At 35.2% G+C, this 18,195-nt stretch overlaps 1 protein-coding gene across 1 annotated transcript in view; it reads left to right on the forward strand.

The window, feature by feature from the left end:
- LOC100572650 (Krueppel-like factor 6) overlaps positions 1-17,616 on the forward strand; it is a 218,314-nt gene extending 200,698 nt beyond the window's left edge. Inside the window, exon 3 of the mRNA XM_003242725.4 lies at positions 17,037-17,616. Within this exon, the coding sequence (XP_003242773.1) occupies positions 17,037-17,215 (179 nt within the window). The 3' untranslated portion in view covers positions 17,216-17,616. The remainder of the gene's footprint in view (positions 1-17,036) is intronic.
- The last annotated feature ends 579 nt before the right edge of the window (positions 17,617-18,195 follow it).

Consider the following 18,195-nt stretch of genomic DNA (forward strand, 5'->3'; position numbering starts at 1 on the left):
CCGGAAAACCGGATACGCGTTTGTATTGAGTTTAATCGTTTTGCGTCACGGTGGCGGCGGATTCGTTCCAAATTATCTCCTCTCGCCCTCTATCTCACCATATCGCTTCCCTGTGTGTCGCACCCTCTGCGTCTTTCCTCCGAAACGATAACGTGAAATCTTTCTGCGAAGGGGTTGAGCAGAATGGAGCCACCAATGCAAACGCCCCTGCAGCAATGCAGTTTTTTTGGACCTCTTCCAAGACGGCTTGGGTTTATATAGCTATACATAATCGTGCGTAACAATAATAACGATAGTAATAATAATAATGATAATAATAATAATAATAATAATAATAATACCACAAACGAACTCGTGTGGTCTTGCCAGGACGATATATTCTGTATAAAATAATATCTCGTTATCATAATTAATATTGTGGTGTCGCGATGCGCCGTCGTAATGTAGATGCGCAAGGAGTTTACTTAGCGACCACGAGGATTGACTCTGATCGATCCACGAAACATACAATCCTGTTGATAATATGATATTATTATTTTATAATGTGGTATGGAGTTCATGCCCCCACTATTATATTAAATACGATACCGACGACGGCGTCCGTATCATAATAATTATTACTATTGTAATCGGACCTACGTAAACTATAATCGTATAATATTATATGACCAATATTTCAATAGATTACCATACCCATAATCATAAAAATATAATTTGATGTAAAATGCTCGTTTGCATTTAATTACTGCACATGGCAGTGAGATTTGCGTAGCAGATTTTGCTCGAGATTTCTCCGTCCGATATCCGATCTTACCTGCACCGAGTTTTTATCATTTATTTTTCCCGATCTGTTTAATATCAGATCTCGGTCGTTCGAGTTTTCCATCTCCACGAGCGTTCGATATTTCAAATTTTTCAAATGTCGCACGTGCAATCTCAGAGAAAACGTGACACTATAAGAACGTGAATGACTTTAGACAAAATCGGCTATTGCCAGGATATCCTAAAGGTACGACGAAATCCGTGGATTTTGTTTCGAGACGATGAATCATCCACTGTGCAATATCTTTGTCGGGATCAATCGATCGTTGTACTGCAGCTGTACTATATAATATAACTTCTTTAATTTAATTTATTCTCGGATTATCGTACAAAAATGTCGAGCAACCTTCAGATGGCGTATTTTTCTCTACTGTTATGTAGGTTATACCCGTACAATTTATTGTAGTTCGGTGTTTTTTTTTTTTATCGTCTGAATCGATTCGATAAAATGTTTAAAGAAAACTGTATCGTGGCGTGGTTAACGTAGTAACAAAGAATAGTAATAGTCTGACAGTTGTGGTTTGAAAATGAAAGAAAAAACAAATAAGTATCATATTGTATAATATACGTAATATAGTATTAGTTATATTTCAAATGACGTCGATATTAGCTCGTCGTACAATAACAATAACGATGATATTAATATCGCCTACAGTTTTCGTCACGAAAGCCTATGGTAATTATTTTAACCGACGAAACACCGTAAATTTCGCGGTATATAATAATGTAATATATTCGTATTTCCGAGCTGTAGAGTCCCCCGAGCGTAATTATGATGATAAAAATAAAAAAAATCCGAAATAATAAGTTTCTAAAGAATCGTACGTAATTTAATACTCCCGCGACCTAGGGGTTGTAAATAGATTTTTTTCGTTCAGCTCTCGGTTCTCATTATTATTATTTCTCTCTTTCTCTCTTTCTCTCTCTCTCTCTCTCTCTCTCTCTCTCTCTCTCTTTCTATCTTTCCCTTGGACTAATGAAAAAATCCACCCGCACGCCATCGCCTCCGCCGCCGTTCGTATATACTATAGTCAGAGGCTGCAGTCATATATATATATATATATATATAATATAATATATACCCGCTTCTCCCCCTCTCTTAACTACAGCAGCAGCAGCGGTTGCGGTTATGAACTGTCCAAAAAGGTTTTAGCGAGCGCTCGGCGGGACAACGGGCGACGTAATCCCGTTTCAAACTTACCCCGTAACTACCCTCCACGCGGAGAGTCTAATTAAAGGACACACGACAAGCGCGGTGTGTGCATGTATATATACGTGTATACACGAAAACTTGTGACCGGCTGGAAGTATGACCTCGGTGTGGAGGTGAAATCGTGCATCGTATATATGTGTACTACCCGAAACGTCTGGCGGGGTGGCGGTGGCGACGAGGATCCAGTGACATTTTGATTGACGACAGAAGAACCACTACGGTCAACTGTCATTTTTCATTCCGGACACCCGACACTGGCATTGTTTCCGGCTGCAAAAGTCCTTGGCCACAATGTATATGTCACCCGCTCCCACACTCGCAGCATCGCCCGGCTCGGGCCTAAGCTCCGTCGTCCGGCGGCTCTGTTATTACTACTATTATTATTATTATGATCATCGTCGTTGTCGCCGTCGTCCTTTCGCCAGCTCGTTATACCCCGAACACGACTTCGGCGGTGGCGGTGGTTTGATGTAGCGCGAGGGTTGTTCGACGAAGGGGTGCGGGGGTGGAAACTGAACAGTTATATATATATATGTTATATATATGTGTGCATATATACAGGGCGTAAGCATATATTTAGGTACACCACACGACCGTGCATCGCGCGTCCTCGGTCGGACCACAGCGACCCGTCATAAATCACGACGTAATTAGGATGGGCTTTAAAATATTCAAACAACGTTAGCCGAGCCGGTCGCGCGCGCGTTCGGTTCGCGGACACTGTGCGGCGTGTTATACGACGGCTGCACCGCCGAAACCGGCGGCCCGTGAAACGTAATTTATCGCGAAACTTCGGCGGAATCGGCCTCGGCCAACCATTCTCCCACCCAGATCACCTCTATCCTGCGGTATCAACCCGTATATTATTACATTATATCCGTTTGTATACCGTGATATATCATGCACCGTACGCCGTTTGGAGCGAAAAGTCGAACGCCATCTCATTGCAGTAGAAAGTTTATAATAATAGTGTGTAGACCGTGATCAGATTTTTTAATGAACCGGAAAAGTCTTGAGTTCTTACGATTCACCAACTCCTACGTCCTAAAAACGCTTTGTCCACTGTACGATTGTGAACGTGTTAAAGGAATTCCAGGGCTACCTATAGCCTAGCTAATCATCGTAATGAATGCAAATTCAGCTCATGACAAAAATAATACCTCTACTCTTTCACTAGCGTATTTAAATGTAACCTCCCCACGTAACTAATTACTATTTTACCAGATCTTATTCATACACTATATTATCATAACCCGTAATTTTTTTTTCTGTTTCTTTTTATTATTCGTCTAATATTGTTTTTAATAGTTATTGAATACAATATACTATTGATAACCATTTAACATAATATGGGTTAAATATAATACAATGTTATATTATTAGTTTATTTGTTGAGTCTAGTAACTAAAGTATGTATTAAAATGAAATAATTTGTCGTCGTGCTTGAAACATTGACGAATCACGATGTATCAAAACAATTACCGCACTAGCAGAGGAAATATTATTTTACTCCAATATATCCATGCCGGTCACTCATCCGATTTTGTTGAATGTGCTTGTTGTGTGTAAAAAAAATGTATGATAATATTATGTATATTCTAATTTAAATTATATAGATGATTTCAATGATTGTTACACGGCGTCTTAGATAGGCAATTAAGGTACACCACGACCGGGTCATTATAATGGTATTGCTATAATAAATTATTATCATTAAAACGTACTTTGATGTGTAATGCACTTCATTCATTCATATTATTGTAATAACAAATTATTTTGCTCGTCCACACAATAAATTAGCGATAAACATTTTTTAATCTCCAGTGACCTGCAGGCACTTTTTTTTTATCGAACGTTCGGCGACATACATATTTAATTATATAATGTTATATTTTTTGTAAACCCGAGTCAAGTCACAGACAACGAACTAAAGACGAATAACGATGATAGTATTATAACTTTAGTAGTGTCACTGTGTTAGTGCATGGCCCAATATAGTGCATAATATTATAACACTCAGCAATAAATTGTCGTTGGTTATGCTATCGCGAGAGATTCGATGACGAACGGCTATGGTATATTATTCGCATAGGTATAATAATCTCACGATATTAATACAATAGGCGACTGCAAGACAGACGGTCTCGTTCAACGTAAGAATACAATATAATAACATATAATACGCGTATAAGCTCGTTGAGTGTGGATGTTGCACGTCATAGTCGTCCTCCTACCTCGACTCGAATTCGTGAATTCCTCGTCGAACAATAGTTTTTTGCGACGAATATTATTATCGAAGCGGGCGGATTGAGTCAGTCTTAACGACGTGAGCGCATTATGGTTGATGTTATAATATTATATTGTTATCGTCGTCATCGCTCGATTATATCGCTTTCATACGATATATTATAGTCATAGTATCGATATCGGGAGCCCGACGGAAATAACGAGTGTTCCTCCGCGCGTATGGAATAAATCACGTTTCCGCAGATAGGTATAGACTTGGCGGCGTGTCTTTCTTCGCGATGATCAATGGGGTTGTCCGTAAACAGCTAGTACCTACACTTTATCACGTACAGATTTCCATATTATTTGGTATAATTACGATACACGGTTTACACATTATTATCATGCGCGTGTACTAATTGTGGAAATCAACAAATTGTACGATTTGTTATGTGGTTATTGTAAAATCTAATTTTTATGTATTTACAAACCCGCCTATATTTATTTTATTTTATCACGGCGATGTTTTAGATTTTTAATCAAATCATAAGCTTTTCACACTATACATATAATTCGCCGTTAGTATTTTTCGGCACGTCACAAAACTGACACGTTTTATTATATTATAATGCATCGATTATACTATAATATTTGTGTCAACTTTTGTTAATGTTGAGGTGCGATTTAATCGATGCGTAAACATCAGGCTGTAAACATAACAATTACCTCTACAGTTTGCATCGTGTATTATTATATAGGTGGTATTAAGATTTGTCATTTTTATTTTCTCTCGATAATCTTCTTGCGCCGTCCACTCTTTATCGATCGTAATTAGTATAAGTCGTAAGTCCCCCTTGAATACGTTTATATATACAATATACATAACATATTTTGACCTCTGAATCGGTATGGATGGCAACGGGGGGGAGGGGGTGTGCTGACAGACAGTGACACAATATCGTAAGTGGTCGAAAGGCAAACATAGATCAATGGCATGTGTGTAAGGTGCAGGGTATATGCACTATATGTAGGTATATATATATATTTCATAGTTTTGCGGGCTGAGGGCAGACACTTTTTGTTGATGACATAATATGGACAAATTCTCGAAATAACACATTTTAGGAAACAAAATATATTGGCATACGATCGATATCCACAGCTAAACACTACAAGTAACAAGAATTATGAAATTATATCATTTTATATAAACACCTTATAATATATTAATTGATATGTTTTTATTTTTTAAGCTATAATAGGTTTATTATTAATTTATTAATAATTAACTATTCATTATAATAGGTTTATTATTTTCTAATAATAAGTAATTAGCAACAATAATAATGGAAATGATAAATATTTTTAAACATTGGTATAATCATTCACTCGTCACCTAACCTTTTATATTATTCAGTAACAAATTATATCAGACCAAAGTCTGCGCACGCCTATACATAGAGCGACGCGATGTTGTAGTTTTGAGAATTTGGACAAAACTGATTTTTTTTTTTTTTTGTCACGAAACGTTTACCAGCCGATACATACGTATTATTATAATTTTATAACGATCGGCTGTGCGCATCCTGGGTCCGGGTTATCATGTGCCGTATACCATTATTATTATTATTACACGTGACCGGAGAACGTATACCGGAAATTGGAATGCCGTGATGGATGTGCGGGATCGTGAAATAGATAGTTGTAGCAACGGTGTAAATAATGTTACAAAGCATCGAACGGCGTAATAACGATCCTGTCGAAAACAAACGCGCAAAAACACGCGTATACACGTGCCCGTTTTACGTTATTATTGTCGTCATCGTCGTCGTCGTCGTCATCGTTGACATCACCGAATACCCTAGTGCGTTCGACTCGGAAATCCTTACTCCTCACCCACCCCTATCATAGGGTGTAAAACGAAACCGTCCATACTTGACATTTCGTCGTCGTCGTCGTTGAAAGCGTTTTAGGTGTAAATTAAACGAGGACCGTACGGTATGGCCGTATAAGTGACTCGAGAAATGAAAAAGTCACCAATCATCTAACGGTTTTATTATATTACGTATATTCTAATATTCTTGATGTTGACGATAAGCGTAGTTGATTCATGTTTGGTATTTTCACTGAGAGTTCAAAAAACTCGCACATACCTGAACCTATTCCCGATATATTTTTAAGCATCTATTAATTTTAATTGGTATTTTTAAAATAGGAAAAACATTGTTTCAAAATAACATTGGATTGATACTCTAGTAATCCCGGGTAAGACTAAACCCTATCTACATAAAACTACACTAGAATGTAAATAGATAATATAATTATGATGCGTCTTTTTTAAATGCGATCAGTAAGTTATTAATATTCTAATAAAATAAAATAATAACGATAACAATAAAATATGTCTATTTAATCAACTCAATAATAAGGTGGACAATAATACATTTTTAAAAATCAAAAAGTAGATAAAATATATAAACAGTTATGTGAATTATTTAAAATTATTTTCAAGTATATTTTGCTGACAAATTTTTATATTATATATAATATAATAATATTATGATTAAAATTCTTCTCCAGAATTTTCATTATTATTTTGTAAAGGGACTGAAAAGTAAGGTATGTAGATATTTTTTTGAAAAATGGCCTTTTGGACTAAATAAATAATAGCATTTGAACGACTAGGGCCTTAGTGAGACGCGTTCGTTTTATTATCGTTTGGATAAACGCCGCACGTCGACAAAAAGAATTTTGCAATTTTGTTCAACCGCTGTCGTTTGAAGTACATGATATTATATTATATATCACGTTTTTTTAAATTAATTTTGATGCCCTAATTTTTTTCGCGGGAAAAAGTGTCCGATTACGACCTCAGCGGCAAATTTAAGGAGACCGAAAAGTTGTCCAAAGAAAGTTATCGTCTGAAAGTTGAAGACAATCATACTGTCTAAAGAAATAGTATACTGTTATGCTGTAAAATAAAAGTATTATAAAATGAAAATGATTTTAAACAGTTTTTATAATGTTTTTAGAACGAGTAAAATATATTATTTTATTCGTCGGGACAGTATAATAAAACGACGTCTACGGTTTCGTGTTGTCGACCTATTCTCCGTTACTTATCTGCAGGCGATGCACAGTAATGCACCAAAAATCGCTTGTCGTCTTCCTTTTTCCCGTCGGCGTACGACAAGTTGTCGTTAACACTATTACACAGTAAACAAAAAAAAAATGGTTTAAAACACTACAATAACGCGATTTTTTCTTACAAACCTAACGTAAATACACACAGGTTTACTTCAAAGCGATTGTGAATATTATATTTTTATGTTACTATGAAACTAACGTTCAAAGTATTTTATTTTTAAATCCGTAGGTATATTATATAGTTATAATGTTAAAAATCGAACATTTACCGAAGATTGATCGACTCTCACGATTACGATTTCTGATGACGACTTCCGCAATAGTTTTCTCCGTTGCCGTTTTATCAACGTTACTATTATGATACGTATATTAAATCGGATGGGCGGACCCGACGACGACTGCGACAATTTACAATATCTCTCGAATCATTTTATTTCCTCGGATGGACGTGAGTTATGTGCCACGCTGCAGTGCCGTCCGGAAACGAAACATCGTTTTATCCGCGGTCGTCAGCCGGCAACACGCTCGATGGTGGTGATGACTGAGGAGATAAATTAAATATTATTAAACGGCGTGACCGAATTTTGATGAAAATGGATGCTTGTTTGTTTTTCGTTTTCAACGCCCTGAGCGTAACGTGTACGCGGTTTGTATGGTGTAGGCGAAATGCAAAGTGGATTTCAGACGCGCAGAGTACGGTAAAAGTTAAACGTAAAACGAATCTGAAAGAGCCGCAAGACGAAGAATAACGAAAATATTTACGACGGCTGTATCCGGTCTGAGGCGTATTGTTTAGACATATTTTAGAGCACTGTTTACGTAAAAAAAATAATATTACTTTGGGGCAAATACCAAATAAAAAAAAAAAAACATAGGGCAACTTATAAATTAATAATATTTTTCGTGTAAGTGAAGCATATTTTGCATTGAAATAATACATTTGCTCGCTCTCATATCTTTAATTATCATTATATTATATTGGTTATAAACGTTTAAAAAATAATAATTTAGTATTTTTTTTATGCTACGCTTACGCATGTCCTGACCAATGAAAAGTCACCGTATTCATTATACGTAAGTATTTGTCAGTTTTTAGCTCACTCGAGCAATACCTTTTGTGGTTTACAAATAAAAGATAATAAATTCACGCAAATTAATATAATTTTCTAGTTGGTGCAAATTAGGTCGATAATTGTGCTCTAATTGTACGTATTTTCGGTCTTGATAGAACGAAATAACAATTTTCGACCACGTTATTATATTACGGTATATGTAGGTATACGGTGATCGCTGCAGAACTGTTTCCGGACTTTCGTTGTAGGACGTTAACCCAGATAACAAGGCGAATACGACGTCACGTCTCCGTCATTAGCTTGTACATAATATAAAATCATAATAGTTTATTTTATGGCAGTTGGCTACGCGCGAGTGTGTTAAAATAATATTATCTACGTCATAAAACTCGCATTATGTGGACAAGTTTCAGACTTGCGAGTATGCGCAAGACGACGCACTGCTAGGTAGATGGTTGTCGGGATGACTCTAAACAGTTTTAATTAGCGTAGATCTGGCGGACGCCAGCCTTATCTCATCTATCAGCGGTTTTCGGGGAGAGGGGAGGCGTTTAAGTGGTAGAGGTGGATGTGGGGGTAGCGTTTACAAACGGCGAAATTAAATCGCGGGCCTGCCACCGCTTCCGCAGTATCAGGCACACTAACACGTACGCGTCTCGTCTCCGCTGTGTCGCCGTATAGGTCGCCCCCTTTATGCGCGACACGATTTATATTATAATATGGTAATAATAATTACATAATATAGACCCGACGTCTGTGGTTCCTCACTATAAACGATCGCGTCCTGTCGTCTCGCCTAAACACTCATCGAAATTACACGCGCATACTCTGCGGGGTTTTCCGTTCACCTTTATAATAATATTATATATATTGTATAGTGTACGCCGTCCTTTTTACCGTCGCCAGGATTTTATAGGCCATCGCCGCCGGTAATTACAAATCCCTTTTACGCACCGCGGCTGTCCCATCGCATCGCTCGACGAAACGGTAATTAATGGGAGAAGACGACGACAACCGAAGTGATAGCGAAGTAGGATACAGCAGGGGGTCGGAGACATCGTAAAGGGGTGAAAAAAATCTTCAGAGCTTGTTTTCCGTGGTCGGTGATTGATGGGCCGTGACGACGTCGCAACAGCAGCTCATGTTGTTACGATTTATAATATATAATATTTACAGTGCGCAGATATATTATTACCCGTAACTCAAATATATAATAATACGTGTATACGTATTCGTAATCTATGTGCGACTGACGTGACGAAAACGGCGAACTCCATGTAGTCATTTTACTAGAATATTGTCCACATGTCACCTGCAGCCGCTCCAGCTATATAGAAATAATAACGTAATTCAACGCATTTGGTCGGTTCCGCGTCTGGCTCGAAATAATAATAATATTATGACTTTTGGTGGGAAAAAAAACTGTAATTCGCGGTCGCTGGGGAGGAATTGTCGAGAGCAGGTGGTCAGGAAGGGTGAGGAGGAGGGCGTCCGCGAATCGGCTTAACGCCGTCTAAATGTAATTTATGTTAATATAACAACACTCGTACTACACGGAGTTTTCGTTTAAAGAGCTTAAACTAAATTAATAGGATTCCGGAGACGGCGACGCGCGACGGTGGCGTGTAATATTTCGCATCGTAATAATAATATGCACGCATATTATATTAATACCTACGTCGCGAGTCGCTCGTCTTCGAGGGCGTTTTTGATTTTTTCCGAACAACCGCGTACCTACCTATAATACTGTATTCGCATAACGTTCGCGTCCCGAACGTGTATCATCATCGTGATTATTATTATTATTGTACGGTGGTTTTCTGTAACTATACTACCACTCACGCCCCCGTCGATGCTTTATTATAACGAACGGGCGTGAGTGGATTTAACGCCCGATGACAAATTGCCGAAATTCCCCATGTATTATGTACTGCCACCGTAGCTGTTTCGAGGGTGCAGCTTTAAGTCCGCCCTGTGATGTTCAAAAACAGATCACGTTTCTCCGTACACCGTCGACGGGCGCGCTTTCTTGCATTTCAAATGATGGCGCTCATCTCTGCTCTCGCCCGCATCCAATACGCACGCTGCAGTTATCTAATGGTACGTATACAGCGGGGAGGGGGGGTAAGACGACTTGGAGAGTAAAAAACTCGCGAGGGTGCATTTTTTTTTCGTTTTTAGTTCTGTCTAGATAATTTACTGACGGCCGTATATATACTAATACGTGACACATGACGATATTATATTATTATACTTTTCTATACTCGCACAGGGGACATCGTTGATGGGCTCTCATCACGCCTGATATCTCAGATAATTTTTTTGAATCACGTCGATTACCATTATGTATTTGTCGTGCTGTACATATAACGTCCGTGCCGGCAGAGTCATTGTTCGCATTCTGAACTATTTGTTTCTATCATTACATAATAATATAATACCTACATTAGAATATTTATATGTCCATAGAGTTGTTCAGATGACTTAAGCTATGTGATTGTCTAGGCGCAATTAGAATAATAAAACTTAAAGATTAATATTATAAAACACAAAGGAGGGATACGCTGCACATGCTCTACTATATCGTATCCCCTTACACACAAAACAAGATGTCCATCGGTGATTTGTAACTATTGGCCTTATATAGGTTGCGGTCGGCGAAAATGAAATTATGAACTTTAAAGTTTCTGTCATGAAAAATTTTCGGCTTTTCAACATTTATTTAAGACTAAACTAATCAAATACGTTAATTCTACGATTTCAAAATTTGAATATTGTCGCTGTATAATATTGTGACGAGAGCGGAGTGTTTACATTTTATCCATTTTAAACATCTAATATCCATCAAATCTGCAATAAACAATTTTAGTAACTATATGATTGTTTACTAAGATAGAGATAAGACAAACGTGACGTGATCGATAATATCGTGCAAGTGGTCACAAGTCTAGCTAGGAAAAAAAATGTAAAATAACACATTATTATGACACGGCGTCTCGGATAGGCATTTTTGATACAACGCTGTCTCCGGTACGTATGGTTTGCGGGTCACGGAGTTGAAAAAATATAACCGTGACGCATCATTATTATAATAATAATATTGTTATTATATCATTGGATATGATATAATAATATAACAACGTAAGCTATTATTGTTATTGTTTTATTTAATATAAATTTTCTTCTCATACGACTCTATGAGTTTTACTCACGTCGGAGTCGCACGTGCGTCGCGTATGGATTTCGAAAGCAGTTCGGTGGGTGCCACACGCTCGTATGTCGTATAATGATATACAAAACATAACATAATATTGTATCGATTTTCAGACGAGCGTGCGACTCGAATTACCAGCGATGGCGGGTGACTGGGTACAATTCTCCCGAGGATTTTTTTTTTTGGTGGTGGGGGGGGGGGGGTCGGAGTTGTTATTCGGTTGTCGAAAAGGCCGCGTGCGTGTAATACGCTCGTGGACTTACGACCTTTTTTCTCTTTTTCTTGATCTCGGTCACTGGGGACGTCAATTCGGAGGTGGGGTGGAACGGTGCACTGCGCGTAAAATAATAATAATAATAACATAATGCATCTACACATAATAATATACTACCTATACCTACAGAAGTGCGTGATGTCTAGACGCAGGCAGAGGCGCGTGATATTGTTTTTATCTCGACGACGGCCGCGTAATTATTGTTTATCGCCAAAAAGTTATGCGTTTTTCTTGAATAATACAATATTATTATTGGAAACATATTTATCGATTAATTTACAACGGATCGCTAGATATCATTTGGTACATTGCACAAAGGCCGTTCACGAGTGTAAATCAAGATTTCATAGACGCACACAGTATGTCAAATAATATATCAATTATTAGCCTAATAAGCCAAACCTCTAAACAATAATAAAAATAAACTAGCAATCGGTGCAACCGTTTTCGAGGGTTTCATTTTTTATTCATACGGAAGTAATTTCGGTGCATTCCATTGTTTGATTTTCACTTTTTTTCAACTGTGTTTTTAAAACTAACAGGAAAAACCAAAAAATTACCCCTCTAAATTAAAGTTCCATTATTGTGTTCAATTTCAAGGGGTACATAAAACTTTTGAAGTACTATTACAAACCCGGAAAAAAACGCTTTCAGTAGAAAAAAACACATTGCACGCAAAAACCAATAGCTCCCTCGGTCTGCTAAAAATCTAAACAATTTAAAATGCGTAAACAGATAAATTACGTTTAAATAATTTATATAAACGTAACAAACATATTATGAATTATTTATGTCGCAAAAAAAAATTACAAAGTTATAAATAGTTAATTTTTAAATCATGAGTGTTTTTTTTTGAAAATAATGTTTTTCTTTTAATGACGTAACTATATATTGCGTATTCAGTCATTTCCGGGGTTAATTTAATTAAAACTCGCAATTTGAACTCACTAGCTTATATTTGGCACGCCTGAGTGAGTTTGTATATTTTGCGATGATACCCACACGATCGTTTTTCGTTTAGCGTCGCAGCGTGTTTCTATGCGAGGTAGATGGGGAAAAAAATCATAAAATAGCGATACTTTATTTAATAATTCAATGAGAATTATCGAAATTTGTTTGAAAACATAATTTTCCGACTGCGTTGCGCTCATCAGACTCCACAGGAGACCGTTGGCATCTGTTGTCTAGCGTTATTCGGACAGTTTAAATCTAAAAAGTTATAATGGGAAAACTTTTGAACGCATATTTCAAACGTGTAAGGTCTGAATTTAATATAAAAATCCCGTGTAAACATTTTCAATATAATTTATTCAAACTTGAGAATTTTTAGGTCATAACATTGGTTTTTAATTTAATGTAATTTTTTTTTTTTAAACTCATATTATTAATTATAATTTCGACTATTGTAGCCAAGAAAGTGATATTGATTTAATAACACAGTATTCATAATGTCATAATAATAAACTGCTTTTGGAGTTCTTTGAAATTGTATAGAAATACGAATCGCTACATTACATTCCTTAAATAAAAATGATTATTAGTTTATTTTTTTTGTCATCACATTCTCTTGTTTGGGAATTAAAAAAAATGTTTCAATTTCGTTTATTAATCACCATAAACAGCAACAACCTTTGTTGGAGCGTTCCAAAATATAATGTGATAAATGGAACAACCGGGAAACTTGGGACATTTAAACGTGTTTAATATTATCGTCGTCGTTGTTGTTGATATTAAAACAAATTAAAACTTAAACTCGCACTCCCGACGAAGTTCCCACGAGGATATAGCTGCAAACAACAACAATAATAATAATACTAATAAAAATGATTGTTTTTATTATTTTTATTATTATTATTGTTATTAACGTTACAAAATTTAATTTGTATTATATTATGGTATTATATTTCGTTAATTATTCAATTGGTATTGATAGTCTCATATTAGTATCGTGTATACCATTATATTCAAATATGTCACCAAAAAGGATTTCTAAATTCTACCCTAACTATTTGCTATGCCACTAAATATAACCTTCGATAAAGTCATTGGTTAAATATAATGCAATTGCATGTACGTTAAAGAAAATCTTAACCTTTGGAGAAAACATTACTACGCGTGTGGTGATAACGTCGATTGAGATGAAATATGTTTAGGCGAAGGTTTGTCAGTTAGATTAAATAAACAATAGGTAAAGTTAAGAACTTAAATATACAAATCAAAAACTGTGGTTAACATTTAAAAAAATAATAATATAATAAAGTTTGCATAATCACGCAGCGCTGCAAGACAATGATTTTAAAAGAATAAATATATATTTTTTGATTCAGTTTATGCAAGAAAAAATAGGATTAAATGCATATTAGTTAACGAATTTTAATTTGCACAATCGCTATAATATTATTGTGTTGACGTTGGTGGTATTAAAAAACAAATCGACTTATTTTTTTAACGAAATTAATATTGTTAATATTTTTTCCATATTAACATTACAGACTACAGTTAAATATATTACCTATACGGTGACTCATTATACTATGAGTAACTTATTTTGACCAACTCAAGTCAACTTTTTATCATAAACTCTTCCCCCCCCCTCTTTTCGTTTAGGTGTCGCGTGGACTATAAAAACGTTATGCACAACCCGGTGGGGAACTCGACAAGAATATTATTATTATAAACCGTCTCAGAAATAAAAAAATATACCACTCGAACCCTTTTGTATATAATTAAAACGGTCGTCTGGAGACGCACTCTGCAGCGGTACAATATAACATGTTTTTATTATATAATATACTGAAATCGTCGGTTTTTTTTTTCGGCGTTTATAATATTATCTCGCCGAACGCGCGAACGAACCGCCATTACGACGGTCTGCGATTCCGATCGATTTCGTTGGCTCCCTCATTATTATTATTGCGTCCCGGTCGTTATATTTGGCGCGGTCGTTGCGTGCGTGTGCGTCGTGTTTATACTGCTGCACCCGATTATTATTACGATCCGTTATAATATTATTATATAATGTTTTCTTTCGCTCCGTTCCCGCCGTGTGGCGCTGGCACTTTCACCAACTGTATACAATATAATAATATTTAATATAATAACCTAATGTCCGAATATTATCACTGATCGACCGGCCGAGACCTCCGAGGGGGCTTGCACTCCATGAGTGTACATTATTATTAAATGTCGTACACCGAAGGCAGCAGCGGCCGAGGCGTCCGGAGTGCTGCGCTATTCGTTATCGTAACAAAACGTAATGTGGTCTCTCGCCGGAAATATTATACTGCAGATGGACGGAAACTCGACGATTTACTGCGTGCACGATCGTGATGATCGGGTGATGTTTAAAGGGGGAAGCTGTCGGATTCTGCTTAGCATAAAAATTTACTTAGTTTATTATTTCTGGAAGAAAATATAAACAGTTGTCATTTTTTTTTACATCACTTAGTTATAATAAATTTAGCATTATTAAAAATGTATTTTGTAAAACTAATACAATTTGTTTGTATACCTAAATTAGGTGGTTTTTTTTTTTGTTGCAAAAAACAATATTTTATAAGTTCTCCGTCAAAAATGCAATAACGCGTGGGTAAAATAATAGGATCGAGAGTTGAAGAACAACGAAAATATTTTTAAAAACCGCAATTGTTTAAAATAGTACTCTTGCATATTCAATGTGAAATTCACGTGATTCAAAATTGAAAACAAATAATGTCTTCCCCTCCGTCACCGTAAGTTTTGATATCGCGATATTCGGCCTAGCTCGTATTTTAAACGTATAGGTAATATTAAAATAATAAATTATATTTGTATCGTAATAGAATTACTGAATTGAGAAAATACAAACGAGTCGTAATTTTTATAATATGACTGGACATATTTAAAGAATCAGGTGGTCATATATTATGTAAACGTTGATATCATCGTCAAACAGAAGGTGATAAAAAACAAAATAATGGATTTATTGTCTTTATTCGTCAGTCCGCCAATGCGACAGTCAGTGACGGAAAAAAAAAACTATGAATAAAGTGCATAATGAATCCATTATTCGTATTGTTAGACTTTTTTTTTATTTATATATTAAAATAGATTAAGACTTACAATTGATGTGCATATTGATCGGTTTATAAATTCAATCAATGATAAACATCGTACATTTGTTTAAATGTATGACTTTTAAATCACAAATATAATAATAATAATATCTATAAACGCTTAATCTTCTATTAATCATATAATTGTTTACCCAACACTACCTATTATATTAGTAGGTATATTACGTTTATTATAGTTATTAGTTATGATATTCAATTTCTAAAAACATTATATTTTGTTTGCGTTTAAATGTGGAGTGTAGAGTATATGTATCTATTTTGTGAAATCCATTTCAAATCGCTCATTTCAACTGTGTAACCATAAATATCGTATGATTCGGGACTCGGGTCTGTAAAACACTTGATGATTTCCATTTCAATTTTAATAATGAATCTAAACTTCAGCATTTATGATTACATATTGAATAATAGCTTATAGTAGTGATAATTGAATGTACTCTTAGCAAATACAATACTTTCTTCATTTTCTATTAAAATTAAAATAAACTAAATATCTCATCATTGTTGATGTACAAAAAATACTTACTGGATCATATTACTTATCCTTAAGCTAAACGTTTGTTATATTACTCTTACGTGCACTCTAATTCTACCCTCAATGTGCGTTAATAAACATATTATTATTACAATTATATATTATGGACGAATACCGTATTTTATATTATACTATATAATAATTTATGATCGTCGTTCTTTGTTGTTTGCAGCGTTTTGTCTAATATAATTTTATTTTTTAAACGATAGTACACATACCATTATCACAGTACATACGTTATTATTATTATTATTACTATGCCAAATTTTGTCGTTTAACATAAATTGTTTAAAATAATAATATTGATAATTCTTCGTCTGAATGTACATAATACAATATTTTGTTATATATTATTATTATTATTATTATTATTATTACTATTATTATTTATATTTATTTACGTTTCTTCCGTTGCAGGCGAAAAGCCGTACAAATGCGAGTGGATCGGCTGCGGCTGGAGCTTTGCCCGGTCGGACGAGCTGACCCGCCATTACCGCAAGCACACTGGCGCCAAACCGTTCAAGTGTCGCCACTGCGAGCGATGTTTCTCCAGGTCCGACCATTTGGCGCTGCACAAGAAACGGCACTTCACTTAAACGCAGGCACACGACGCACGAACACACACACCCACATACCCACAAACCCACACACAAGCCGAGAGAAACGCGCAAAAAACACACACACACACTACCGTTTTACCACCCTAACTGCTACCTCAGCTACAACAACCCTCTAACGATATTATGTTAGGACTCGTTAAAATTAAATACCCCTCACATACATATACACACACATTCATACACATGCAAAGACAGACGGACGCGCGTAGATAAAGTTTCCGGAAAAACGGTGGTATTTATTTCATTATTATTGTAATTTATTATAACTAATATTATTATTATTATTATTATTATTATTATTATTGAAGATTTATATATTTTACGTTTATACATAATATTTTGTTACCAGTAATACTCGTGCATTTGTGCATATATAATATATATATATTATATAATATATACGTACAATACGCTTGTATACATATAATAATATGATATATAAAATAATTATTTCAATACCAAAAGTATAATTAACTCATTAAAATAATTTAAAATATATTATTATGAAAATGGATAAAAACAAAAAAAAAAAAAATGATAACGATTAAGATAATTTTTTTTTTTTTTTTAATTTAAAATAACGTCATAAACACAATAATATAAAATAATATAATATTGTTATTGTCCCCAACGATAACAATATTAATAAATTATATTATAATACCGTTATAGTAATAATATTATTATGACGCGTTTTCAGTTTCTTATCAATATCATCATTATATTATTATTATTATTAATATTATTACATTAACTGTTACAGTAATATTATAATACAATATTAACGGCCATTATCGCGTATGATAAATGTGTAAACTCATTGTGTAAATATAATAATATGTATAATGACTCCGGAGCCTAATGATCAAAATCGTTAAAAATCCCAGGCGATCGCATTCACTGGTCGCGCCTGCCAAGTAAATTGTTAGGAAAAAAATGTATACGTTTTGCGTATC

The sequence above is a fragment of the Acyrthosiphon pisum genome, chromosome A1, assembly GCF_005508785.2.
Source record: "Acyrthosiphon pisum isolate AL4f chromosome A1, pea_aphid_22Mar2018_4r6ur, whole genome shotgun sequence".
NCBI lineage: Eukaryota > Metazoa > Arthropoda > Insecta > Hemiptera > Aphididae > Acyrthosiphon > Acyrthosiphon pisum.